Here is a 13,139-nt window from a genome sequence, read left to right on the forward strand (position 1 = left end):
GAAGAGTGCAATAAACCATGAAAATCGTACCCATCGACAAATCCAATAGTTCCCTGGCCGATCGCCGTGCTGCGCAGATGAAGGCGCAACCGCGAGACGCCCCGATCGACTTGAAGAAAAATTTCCAAAACAAGGAGACTCTAAACGACTACATACACGCTCTGATGTCCGATCCTTCGCAAGTTACTGCCTCAATCATCCTCAAAAAGCTGGACACCATTTGTACTCAGAACCGCACGGCTAACAAAGCCATTGTGAGTTGGTCCACGGTGGAATTGTTAAATTGCGAGGGCGTCGCCGATGCGTACATTTTCCTGGCTCTAAAATATCTCATCACGCCAGAGACGTTCGAGCCGTTCAACTTTAAGCGCAGCGGGGTGGAGGACAATGGCGCACGCGGATCACTTGCGTTGGACAACCTATTGAGTGCCAACCGCTTAAAGCGGCTGCGGGAGAAATTGAACCTGGTGTTCAGCTGCAAGAACATTCGCATTCGCGTCATTCAGGGCTTACCCGAACACACTCTAAATACCGAAATCACCTCGGAATTCATAGAGGCAGCCAAATGTGCTCTGCGGTCGTCCTATGATGCCGACACTCGCACTCTCAAGCTTTCGCGCTTTCACGCCAAACCGGAACTGGGCCCACACTTTTGCCCTTTGTACGTAGACAAGTTTTTTGAGTGCGTTCTGCATTTAATACTGGAGCAAACGCCTCGGGTGTCCAAAATCATACTCAGCGACAACTACTTGTGCTCGCTGAAGGCATTTGATGTCATTCCCAATGGAGTGTTAGACGGCCTGGAGTGTCTGGACCTCAGCTCGAATAAAATTCGCGAGTTGGCGGATCTACAATATCTGGCCAATCTGAAACTGAAGAGTCTAATCCTACGGGGGAATGGCATGGCCAAACTAAAGCAAGATGAGATTCTAGCCATTCTTCCCCGACTACACAACCTGGAGGGATGTTTGCAAACCCAGTGCCAGCAGGAAGTTCCCATGGCTCTGCCAAATTTGAAGCTACTCGATATTTCAGAGCCCAATTGCCTCCTGTTTGTCAATTCTTTCATCAAGCATTTCTACCAGTTGTTCGATCAGCCCAACCAACGCTCCCAGCTGGAGCAACACTACCATGAGCGGGCCATTTTCTCATTGAGTGTGCCAGAGACGCTGAAGCAGGTCTATGCATACGGACTCTACTATCGTAATTTTCTGGCCCCGCAATCTACTTTTGCACGCGCGTCAAAAATGAAAATTGGTCGTATGGATGTGGTGCATGCCCTGACCCGCTTTCCCAGGATGGAAACTTTCCTCTCAGCTGTATGGAAAAATGTCCTGACTATCACTCCACAGATGCATATGATCACCCTTACTGGCCAATTTATGGAACACAGCGCCAAAGGCGGAGATCTTCGTAACTTCCAGCGCAACTTTGTGTTGGAAATGCAGGAACCATCTGGTGTCTGGTTGATAAGGAATGATATGTTCTGCATCATTCCACCCATTAAGATAAACCTTGTTAAAGAGAGCACAAAGGCTTTAGCCGGAAAATTAGAGCAATTGAGCATCATCAATCATGTTAAAAAATCCCCGGAAAACATACCACCAAATTCAATGAATTTTGATCAATTTAATTCGATCGAGCCTGTAATCGATAAAGCTTTAATAACGCATTCAATGGAAGAACAAAGTGATGAATACGCGGAAATGCCTCGTTTGGTGCCAATGCCAACTTCAAATTCGAATGACATGGAAAACATTCCCAACCCCAATTCAGGAGCTAGACAGCAATTAAATTTAACTGAAGATACCTTTTTGGCTGATACTGATGACATATTCTTGGATGATGACGATGAAGAATTTAATCTGCTTTTCAATCCCTGTGGAGCCAAAATTTAGCAGCTTAAAGAAGTAGATCTGCACGACGACATGCACTCAACTGTTCTACATGTCTTTTAACAATATCTATTAATTTTATACACTTTTACTATACCTATCTTATTCTTGTACACCCGTTTATAACAAGTGCTCCTTGCTCATTGCTTTTTAATTTACACAATTTGCACAGAAGTTCCGTCAAGGGCAGCAAATGAGCATATAAATAAATAAACAAATGGGATACAACTAGTCATCAATACCCTAATGTACACTTGTGATTCTGGAGGTACAACTGTGCTCAATTTAGGTCCTTATTGTGGATGGCAATGTGTATTTTCAAGGCGTTTTGCAGGCTAAAGCTCAGGCTGCAGATCGGACACGTGTGCTGTGCCTCCACCTTCGCCATCTCCTTGGACGAGGACGAGGAGCTGTGCAAACGCATATGATATTTAAGGCCGCGTAAGCTGTCGAAGCCCTTGGGGCAGTCGGAACACTTGTAGGCCCGATCTCGATTGCTTGCATGCCACAGAACATGTTTCTGCAGCGACTGATTGGAGGCGAAGGCCTTTTCGCACTCGTTGCACCTGTAGGGCCGCTCCCCCGTATGGCTGCGAACATGGGATTTCAGATGATGGCTGTGCTTAAAGTCCTGTCCACAGACTGAGCACTTGAAGGGCTTCTCGCCAGTGTGGACGCGGAGGTGTTTCTTTAGATTGGCGCTAACGAAAAAAGATTTATCGCAGTCGTTGCACTTGAAGGGACGATCCTCGTTGTGGACACGAAGATGGGTTGTCAGATGCTGGTTCTGGACAAAAGTCAAGCCACAGATGCCGCAATTGAACGGTCGCTCTCCTGTGTGCTGACGCATGTGTGTCCTCAGGTTGGCTTTCTTGGTGAAGGCCAAAGGGCAATTGGCACATTGAAAGGGTCTCTCTCCCTTGTGCTGCTTTTCATGGTCTTTCAAATTCCTCGGCAGATAAAATGCTTTCTGGCACTGTGAGCACTTGTACGGTCGCTCCTTGCCATGGGTTATCAAATGTGCCTTCAGAGCCGTGCTCTGAAAATATGTCTTCGGGCAGTGGGTGCATTGATAGGGTCGCTCGCCGGTGTGCGTTCTCCTATGAATTACCAGTTGAGCCCTGCTTCTGTAGTCCTTGCCGCAGGTCTCGCAAAGATGTGATCGCTGCACTTGTTTCTTGTGAATGGCCATATGCTGGGCCAGCGTGTATTTCGACTTTATAGTCAAACCACACTCTGAACAAAGGAAAGAGGTTGATGGATTTGTTCTCGAATCAGTCTCAGGAGTAACGTTCCCATCCCGCAATCCATCTGGGTCCTCCTTCATTTCAGCTAGCTCCTCGATATCCCTCTGCATTTCTGCAACCAGAGCAATCATTGTAGTACAAGTTAATGACGCCTACTTTTCCCTCACCCTGATTTCCCTCAGTCTGCGCACCGGCTTCCTGTGTCAACTCAAGACGATCTTCTACCCCTTGCGACGTTGACAATCCTTCCTTTGTATCTAGCTGCAGCTCACAAACAGCTTCTTCGAAAGGTATCTCACTGGGTGGCCTTTCATCTTCGTCGTTGTGTGATTCTGCCTCATCGGCAAACTTGTTTTCTCCAAGGTGAGTGGGGCTGTTTATCAGCAGAAGCTCAGCAAAGAATCGATGGCTCTCCTCACACTTCCTCTTGAAGCTAAAGGCACTTTTGGTGGCCAGTATGCAGGCCAGGCAGGCACACTGCGGCAGTGCATCCCGTTTAACCTGGCAGTCCTCGCTTAAAAGACCGTTCAACATTTCCGAAATGCTGGAGTCCGTTGTCCCCTTGCAAAAGATGTCCACCAATGTTACCGAGGTGTTCCTGCAGAAGCGACATTGTTGCGAAATGCTGGAATTTGTGGGAGTTTGCATTATTTTGGAGGTTTTCAATTGTAAACAATAAACAAAAACAGATACCGCATGACCCTCCAAAAATATACCGGAAAATACCTTCTCAATTTCAGAATAAACCGTAAATGAATGTACAGAAACTATAATTTAACCAATTCATTAATCAATTGCCTGTGGCTGAGAACCTTATTTGCTAGTAATATTAAAAAGAAAATTGAACAAATCCGAGGAGTACCCTGACGGTAAGTAGCCTATCAGTGTGAACGTATTTGCAGCCATTTAGGACTGTCAGCTGGCCACCATCAAACCGATAGTTGGGGGAATATCTGTAGTCACCGATAGTGTAAAAGTATCCGTGACTTCACATGTTCCTGATTCACCACACTTCAATTGAAGACTTTGAGACCAAATATAACGATCGTAAGCGAAAAGCAAATTGCTTGGTAACACTAGCAATAAGTTATTAACTCAACTATCGATAGTCTGTGCAAATAGGCTATAATACCCTATAATAATTTATTTATATTCGATCAGCTGGCAGCTGAATCACGAGCAAATCTATAGGATCACTGAATGTTTGTTGTATACAAAATATTTACGTTAAACTCTTGTTTTACGCAGACTTATTATTAGTTATCTTTTTAAATATTTATAAAAATTCACATATTGTTGTGACTTAAAAATATCCGTGACAAGTAACAGGTTTCGGTTCACTCACATCTCTATGTTTTGAGCAAATTATATCTTGTATTGGCCAAACAGAGAAACGACCATAGATAGGGTTTATGTTGTCGTTTCTTGCAATGATTTAAGTGTATTTGCTATAAAGTGTCTAAAGCTAAGCCTAAAGTTTTTCTCATCGCTGGACATGGATATACTGGATATCGATGAGGCATTAAAGGATGATTCATATATGTAAGTGCTGCAGTGGTGTTGTTGTTGCTGCTACTGGCACAGTAGGAGTAGGAGACATAATGCTATAAATACTTATGATACTCCTTGGCAGATTTCTTGCGGACAAGAACCATGACGATGTCTCCAATATACTTCAGCAGTGGAAAACGAATAATCAGCCGCAGTTGCACTCGCAGTACAACAATGAGCAGAGTAAGCCTCTTATATGTACATACCTATGCATAGTGCATTTCACACACTCAAACACACACACGTTCGGCCATATGCATGTAAATATGTACGAATGGGTACTCATGTCCATGCAGTCATGTGCAGTTGCGCTTTCTAAAAACAAAATTGGGTTAAACTGGCGGCTACTTTGACAAAATTTGGACTATATGAGGTGGGCCGTACTCGTTTCCGTACATACCGTCGTCTTCCAAGTGGTTTTCGCCTTAATTGGCAAGCGCCAATGTTATTGTTACGGTAATTAATCAACCAACACATAGACATACCGTCACATCCATATGCGGTACAAGTGGACAGCTGTGCGTGGTCTGCGAAAACTGGCCATGCAAATATGGCTAGAATCTTGTGTAATAAGTTAAATAATTCATGACTCTCAATTACTTCCTGTACAATAATACGATTTGATCAAGAGCAACAACACGCAAGACAGCACTTGAAATCGATATCGTTAACGCGGTAGTTTCAAAGGAAAGAATATACAATGGTACCATATATGTACATATATTCTCACATTTATGGAATTATTTCACTACACTTCAGGTCCTCACTGGGCTTAAGGGCAGATGATAGATACTGCTACTGCTGCTGTCAGCAGACCGATTATAAATACAAACCATGGCATGATGCGCGCCTACGATCCCCCATGTCTTGTCTCAATTCCTAAACTTAAAGAGTAGCAACACCATTACCGTGACTGTAAATTGAAGTTAAAAATACTTTGCCTGATAATCCAATTTGGGAGGCTTAAGTGTGGCCAGACAGCAATCCTGATGGAATTTCTCAACCCTGCCATTAACCGTAATTTCAGTGATCTTCACATGCATACATACATTTTACGACGCTAGTTTCTCTGCGCAATTTACGTTTTTTTGTGTAATTAAACAAACGATGAGGACCCTAACTAGTGAAAAAAGAAACGCATCGGGCGATAGCCGTTGCGTGCAAATGAAAGCGCAACCGAGAGCCGCGTTCTCGAGAACAGAGAACCGAGAGCTGAACGACTTGAAGAAAAATTTCCAAAACAAGGAGACTCTAAATGAGTACATAAAATTTTTGATGTCCGAACCTTCGCACGTGACTGCCTCAATCATCCTCAAAAAGCTGGACACCATTTGTACTCAGTACCGCACGGCTAACAAAGCCATTGTGAGTTGGTCCACGGTGGAATTGTTAAATTGCGAGGGCGTCGCCGATGCGTACATTTTCCTGGCTCTAAAATATCTCATCACGCCAGAGACGTTCGAGCCGTTCAACTTTAAGCGCAGCGGGGTGGAGGACAATGGGGCACGCGGATCACTTGCGTTGGACAACCTATTGAGTGCCAACCGCTTAAAGCGGCTGCGGGAGAAATTGAACCTGGTGTTCAGCTGCAAGAACATTCGCATTCGCGTCATTCAGGGCTTACCCGAACACACTCTAAATACCGAAATCACCTCGGAATTCATAGAGGCAGCCAAATGTGCTCTGCGGTCGTCCTATGATGCCGACACTCGCACTCTCAAGCTTTCGCGCTTTCACGCCAAACCGGAACTGGGCCCACACTTTTGCCCTTTGTACGTAGACAAGTTTTTTGAGTGCGTTCTGCATTTAATACTGGAGCAAACGCCTCGGGTGTCCAAAATCATACTCAGCGACAACTACTTGTGCTCGCTGAAGGCATTTGATGTCATTCCCAATGGAGTGTTAGACGGCCTGGAGTGTTTGGACCTCAGCTCGAATAAAATTCGCGAGTTGGCGGATCTACAATATCTGGCCAATCTGAAACTGAAGAGTCTAATCCTACGTGGGAATGGCATGGCCAAACTAAAGCAAGATGAGATTCTAGCCATTCTTCCCCGACTACACAACCTGGAGGGATGTTTGCAATCCCAGTGCCAGCAGGAAGTTCCCATAGCTCGGCAAAATATGAAGCGATTCGATAATACTGAGGCCAATGCCCTGCTGTTTGCCAAAGACTTCATCAAGCATTTCTACCAGTTTTTCGATCAGCCCAACCAACGCTCTCAGCTGGAGAAACACTACCATGAGGGAGCCACGTTGTCCTTGAGTGTGCCAGAGACGATGAAGCAGGTCTATGCGTACAGACTCTACAATCGTAATTACAAGACCACACAGTCCATGTTTGCACGCTCGTCCAAGCTGCAGGTTGGTCGTAATGCTGTGATGCATGCTCTGGGTCGATTCCCCAAGATGGAAACCAACCTCCCAGGTGCCACAGTAGACGTCCAGGTGATCACTTCTCACGTGCGCAATGTCACATTGACTGGCCACTTTCTAGAGCACACTCCGACTGGCAGGGATCTGCGAAACTTCCAGCGCAATTTTGTATTGGCACTGCAAGAATTATCTTCTGTCTGGTTGATAAAGACCGACATGCTCTGCATCATTCCACCCATTGAGGAAAAGATTATGGACGAACACTTGGAGCCAGAAGAATTGCCGTGCTTGGATACCTTGGGAATGGCTGTGGAGCAAATGAACATCAACGTGGCATCCCCCCATCCCCAGTCAATAAGTCCCGAAAGATTTGGCGAAGATACTTTACTCAAGGAAATTGCAAATAAATCTCCAGAAATAAATTCGCTCGATGTTATGCCTCGTTTGGTGCCTATCCCACCGCTCGAGTCCCAATTAGAAGCTACCCTGTTACCAGGAACAAATGATATTTCCTATTTGGAGCGAGAGATCGATGAAACTTTATTGTCCGATGATTCCGATGAGCTCGTCATCAATGAACATGTGCTCTTTGCCGATTGTGATCTATTATTATAACTCATTACACTCACAATATCACAATAATATAATTAATAATAATAATAAGAAGTCGCCAGTGTTCGCCCAATCAATCCTAATCCATATAAACAACTTGTATCATTGTATCCCCCACAAAGCCTACAAACACAACTCGAAGACCTTCACCCGCCCCAAGCGACGGAATCTGGATTTCGTGAGTACTAATTCCCTTGAATTCCTGGTGCCAAAGTTGTTTCCACACCTAATCCCATCCATACTTCTGCAGACCCAAAATGTATCGTCAATCAACGAGAGTGGAGCTGGCACAGGAGCGGTTAGCGGCACACCGTCGATGCTGCAGCTGGAAATTGGAGGTCTGGTTACCACGAACATGCATAAATCCTTCCTGCAGGACACATCGCCGCCGTCTTCCATTTGCTCTTCCATGAACACGGAGAGGATGAACAACTCGCTGATCACCTCGGCGGACTTTACCAATCTCAACTTTCTCCAATCCACACTCAGCCTGCAACCGGAGATGAGCCTCACCACCACTCTGACCAACCAGACGGACAACGGCATGAACGGCGGTGGGGGGCTGGTCAATGGAGGGGGCGGCTATACGCTTAGTGACATGATCAGAGATCGCAAGGCCCTGGAATCGCTGACAATGTGTGAGGAGGATGGCACTATGATCAAGGACTCGCACATTGGACAGATCGACGAGATATCGCTGACACTGAGCAAGACCGCATCCGGCTGCAGTACAATGGACAACAGCACGGAGAGCATGTCCAATCCTCTGGCGGCAGATCGCACCATCCTGATGGCCGCTGTCCCTGCTGTCTATCCACCTGCCCTGTCCCTGGTCCTGGGCGAGGAAATGATCGGCGATACAACGTTCAATCTGGTGGATAGTCTCACCACTTGTACGCCCATGCTGCAATCCGAGTCTGAATCCTTGTCGATCGACGGCAATGCCACCTTCAAGCGGGTGCCGGCGCCGGCGCAGCCAGCTTCGATTTCAACTTCAGTCACCACTCCGTCGGATGAGACGCTGCTCCTGGCTGGTCGCCAGATGAACACAACCTTTACGGATGGCTGCAATACTCCAGAGGCCCGGTGCGAGACGCCCGAAAATATCGACAGGAAGCTGGCCTCTCTGACAATGGAATCATCCACGCCACTGACCACAAACATCCGATCCCACTACTACCACAACAATAACAACAACAACAAGCAAGGGTACACGCCAACATTGAAGGGACGAGGCGGCATTGTTGATGTAGACATGAACTTGTCACCCATAGTAGGCACCACGCCCCAGAAGGCCGGTGGGCGACTGAACAACACCTTTGAGCCGACGCCCAAGGCAGCGGCGCCATTCGATGGGGAAAAGTTTGTGTTGGACACAATGGAGATGCTGGAGCAGATCGAACAGCCACTGGATGGAACCTACAGCCTGCAAATGTCCGAGCAGCACAGGCAGATGCAGTGCGTGATGGATCTGGCCGAGGCCGAGGTGGAAATGCTGGCCCAGCAGGGCGATGAGGAGCAGTTCGAGCACATGCTGGCCGAGCTGGGAAAGGTGAATGTCCTGAATGAAACTCAGCTGAAGATGCAGAAATCTCTGGAGACCATCAAGCGACGTTTTCACAGGGATGAGCCGGAGGCGGAACCCGCCGAGCAGCCCGAACAGCAGCTGCAGCAGCAGTTGGAGAAAGTGGAGAAAGTCGAGACCACTCCCACGCTCAATCAGAGTCACTCCAGCAACAACAGCAGCAGCAGTACAGGGGAGCGTCTCCTGAGCCGTCGCAGTCGCCTCTACGATGATGTCAATCTCAGTGTCATGCACGGCAGCAACGGCAGCTCTGCCAGCTGCAACTCCGCTTCGTTCATAGTGCAGCGCAGGGAGGTGCCACAAGAGGAGCAGGCGGTGCCTGACGCAATGCCCAAGCCGGAGGAGGAGCAGCGGCAGCAGCAGACTGATTCGCCGACCAGCTATAAACTGGCCGAGCGCCGTGAGCGAGACCGCGACCGCTTCAAGACCATCAAGATAACAAAGGAAATGCGGATGCGCGATGATTCGCAGCAGGAGATAATAGTGCCTTGTATAGACGATGAGCCGCAGGATCAGTTGGCGGAAGAACAGACAGCGGACGGACAGGATCTGCCATCGCAGAGACAGGGTTCGCCGCCTGGTCGCCTGTCCCGGCGAGATCAGAACCCTTCCGTCTATTACAACAACAGCAACAAAGCGGAAAATAGTTCGAGCAACTATTTGACCTATAAAAAGCCCAAAGAGAAATCTCTGCTCAATCGTCGACAAGTGCCGCAGGAAGCGCAGATAGCGGAACAAGCCCTCTCCACCACGACCACAACCTCCACTCTACCCCAGCCGCGTTCCCTCTCACGACCGCGCTACATCAGCGGTCTGCAAAAGTTCTCGATGGTAAGCAAGGCCACATCCGCCGGAGCCGGACTGAATGCCACGCCAGCAGCTGCAGCCCCGACTACGGTCACAGAGGCAACCACATCGAGTGGAGAGCTGAAGAGTCCCATGGGCATTAAATCCAAGTCGTTCCACAACTTATCCTCCACCATGAGCGGCATTAGTGCTCCACGGCCCAGTTTGGGTGGCGGATTGCGGCGACCTGGCCAACAGCCCAGCAAGTTAATGGGAGGACTGCGTGGACCCGTGCAAGCACAGGAGGTGGGTACACAGATTCGCGTACTCAGTGGGGCATATTTTGATTTTTGAATGTCTGATTTTCTCCAGCAGGATGAAGCAGCGGTGTTCAAGGTGCCCAAATTGGTGAGCGGATTGCGTGGCCCTCCGCTGTCAGGTGCAAAACGAACTGTGGGCAATGGACTGGCCCGTCCCTCGTCGGGATATTACAGCCTGAGCGTTAAGGCGGCTCCAGAGGCAGAAACTCCAGAGGTTAGTTAACATCAAGTTAGCCATTTATCTAAATTAATATTATAACCATTTCAGAGCCTTTCGTCGGCCTCCTCGCGCGGCAGTCTCTATTGTTACAAGGACAACAGCAAGGCTGCTGCTGCTTCCAATGGCGGAAATGTTCCTCAGCCGAAGCCCTCACACATGTTCGATACCCAGGTGCTCACCTCAAAGCTGACGCAAGTGACAACGGGTGGAACGGGCATACCGAAGCCTTCGGGACTGCGGCCGCCCTCCCAAATGAAGCGCAGTGGCTTGCCACGACCCTCCAGCATTGTTAGGCGTTAGGATTGACACCTAACTAGCCAGCCACCTCCCCTCGCGATTTTAACTCATTTCCATGTTTCCATGTGCGTATCCGTATCAGTAAATGATCCCTTTTTTGTGGTCTTTGTTCCGCCCCCTTTGTGTTTATGTACCATCCATCAGCCCCCCACACGCTACATTTTCGAATGATCCACATGCCTAGTGAGTTCGAAACACTAGCATTTATGTTTATGAATTATTATTACGAAAATTAATGCATTTAGTTGAAAAAGAACCGGAGAACATGGCGACTTATAAACCATTAAACAGACACACATAAACAGAACATATACCCTAATATATAGAACAAATACACACACACACACACGAACTTTGCCTTACGAATTATTATAAACAAAACACAAAAATAGAAAGACGATTGAAAAGAGAGAAAGAAGATTGTAAACGAGAGACAAATAGCTGTATATTTTTGTAAAATCAATGCAAAAATTCTATAAACGTTATTTGCTGTGTAGCGTTTTGAGTGCTGCTGCAAAAGTTAGAGATGAAGCGAAATCGAATAAAGATTACTATAATTAATACAAATATACAATAAGCTCTGCTCAGTGGCCCCCGCAGTAGACCACACAAAATTAAAAATTAACAAATGAAAATTAAACGAAACGAAGCGACGCAAAGTAAAGAAAAGAAAAGAAACCTAACTCTAAGACAAGAGTATTGACGAAAAGTGTTATAAATCGAACTTCTATTATTACTGTAAAACATTATCACATATATATTTGCAAGTATAAACAATATAAAGAATACTAAACGACAGCAATATGAATTGTCTACTCAGAATATTTACACGACGAGAGGGCTTATCTATCAACTTTTTCTATTTTGATATCTTTTCCAATTTTCTAAATTGTCTCCCACAATTTGCAAACGAAAACGATCATAATAATTTCTTATTCTTGTAAACCATCACCGAATTTTCTATCAATTTCATTTATAGTGAAAAGAGTTTAAGTTCAAAGTGAAACTAATGTTTGTATCCTATCCACGTGAAATGGCATAATAAAATCAAATGCTAACTATGCAAAAAATAGTATAAATCCTGGGCGATCTATCGACAAAGGCTTCACATCACCCACATATGCATATCCTAAGTTAAGTTTAGTCATGGCCTAACCCTAATGTAGCCTTAGTTTAACCAAAAGTATTGTATTGGTTCAACGCCTTTTCTACCCTCTCATCATATTAACATTACTAACCCCAGCCAATGCAAAAGCCTCCTGCAAGTACTCTGTATCCTAGCGCTAACCCATTATAAGCTTTAACCCGATTAGGTGATGATATTCCTGGATCGAATTTAGTTAGCCTCTAAGACCCACTATGGATTATTAGTTGTTTTTTGCCAACGCTTTCGTATGAACCCCCTGCACCGCAAAAGGGTCAGTTCTGGTCGGGATCCGTCTGGGATTGGCCATAGTATTTGAATAAGAATAAAAACCAACCGTTCCAGCAAGTCTTTTTTGACCAAGCCAGACTTTCAAATAAAAATAAAAACCAGACAACTTTGTGCTACAATATGTTTGATGATTATTTATTTACGTTTTGGGTATTTGTTACAATTATTTTTCACATTTTTATCCAGTGTATTTGCAGATGCCCCACTTGCAGTTCCGCACCGAGTTCGAGGCGGGACGACACCAATTGTTCTTCCAGGAGCAGTAAATCACCGTGGGTGGAGCCACTGTGGTTGTTGTTGGCCCAACAGTCGTGCTAGCTCCTACCACGGGTGCAGTTGTTGTGGTGCTTGGAGCCACTGGTACCACATAGACAACGCGACGGATTTTGAATCCCGAGGCGACCTGAATGAGGACGAGCGCAGCCAAAGCACAGATCAGAAAGTGTTTCATTATTGCTGTTGTCTAAGTGGATAATGTCTTCAGTCTTTGATGCCACGGGTATTTATACCAAACGACTTACAGCTTGAGCGTGCTTATGTTTTGTCAGCAAATAAATGGTGGCAAGCTATGGATGAAACAGCTGTCACACAAGGCCAATCAATGGAAGAAGTATTAAACCATTTCCGATAGCATTGCATCTAACACTGATGTAACCTATGTAGATTTTATTTGTTGAACCATGACTTTGAATGGCATAATGTTTACTTACTGTTTAAATATGTGACCCCACCATGCTGCACCTTAGCAAAATGTATCTGAAGCTCCTACATCCCACTGACCGACTGCACACACAGAAAGTGTCTATGCACCTCTG

At 46.2% G+C, this 13,139-nt stretch overlaps 5 protein-coding genes across 6 annotated transcripts; 3 read left to right on the plus strand and 2 right to left on the minus strand.

Moving 5' to 3' along the window:
- The first annotated feature begins 17 nt into the window (after positions 1–17).
- LOC117893313 (nuclear RNA export factor 1-like) lies at positions 18–1,898 on the plus strand. Its single transcript, XM_034799901.1, has one exon. It carries the CDS (start codon positions 18–20, stop codon positions 1,896–1,898), a length of 1,881 nt encoding a protein of 626 aa, XP_034655792.1.
- Positions 1,899–1,967: 69 nt separating this feature from the next.
- LOC117893153 (gastrula zinc finger protein XlCGF57.1) lies at positions 1,968–3,830 on the minus strand. The gene is made up of 2 exons (XM_034799614.1): positions 3,310–3,830; positions 1,968–3,254 (listed from the first exon to the last, which is right to left on the minus strand). Exons 1-2 carry the CDS (start codon positions 3,788–3,790, stop codon positions 2,176–2,178), a joined length of 1,560 nt encoding a protein of 519 aa, XP_034655505.1. The 5' UTR covers positions 3,791–3,830; the 3' UTR covers positions 1,968–2,175.
- Positions 3,831–4,498: 668 nt separating this feature from the next.
- On the plus strand, positions 4,499–11,502 carry LOC117895333. Of its 2 annotated transcripts, none has more exons than XM_034802906.1 (6): positions 4,499–4,684; positions 4,776–4,876; positions 7,804–7,859; positions 7,932–10,358; positions 10,425–10,586; positions 10,641–11,502. In XM_034802906.1, the coding sequence occupies exons 1-6, from the start codon at positions 4,638–4,640 to the stop codon at positions 10,890–10,892; spliced, it is 3,045 nt and encodes a 1,014-aa protein (XP_034658797.1). In that variant the 5' UTR covers positions 4,499–4,637; the 3' UTR covers positions 10,893–11,502. The 2 variants fall into 2 exon arrangements, with proteins under 2 accessions (XP_034658797.1, XP_034658798.1); XM_034802907.1 differs by having other exon boundaries at positions 10,428–10,586.
- On the plus strand, positions 4,914–7,797 carry LOC117895335 (nuclear RNA export factor 1-like). The gene has a single exon (XM_034802911.1). The coding sequence runs from the start codon at positions 5,801–5,803 to the stop codon at positions 7,682–7,684; it is 1,884 nt and encodes a 627-aa protein (XP_034658802.1). The 5' UTR covers positions 4,914–5,800; the 3' UTR covers positions 7,685–7,797.
- Positions 11,503–12,447: 945 nt separating the features above from the next.
- On the minus strand, positions 12,448–13,105 carry LOC117895338. The gene is made up of 3 exons (XM_034802915.1): positions 13,035–13,105; positions 12,846–12,979; positions 12,448–12,787 (listed from the first exon to the last, which is right to left on the minus strand). Exon 3 carries the CDS (start codon positions 12,773–12,775, stop codon positions 12,503–12,505), a length of 273 nt encoding a protein of 90 aa, XP_034658806.1. The 5' UTR covers positions 12,776–12,787; positions 12,846–12,979; positions 13,035–13,105; the 3' UTR covers positions 12,448–12,502.
- Positions 13,106–13,139: the final 34 nt, after the last annotated feature.

This window comes from Drosophila subobscura, chromosome J (genome assembly GCF_008121235.1).
Source record: "Drosophila subobscura isolate 14011-0131.10 chromosome J, UCBerk_Dsub_1.0, whole genome shotgun sequence".
In the NCBI taxonomy this organism is placed as follows: domain Eukaryota; kingdom Metazoa; phylum Arthropoda; class Insecta; order Diptera; family Drosophilidae; genus Drosophila; species Drosophila subobscura.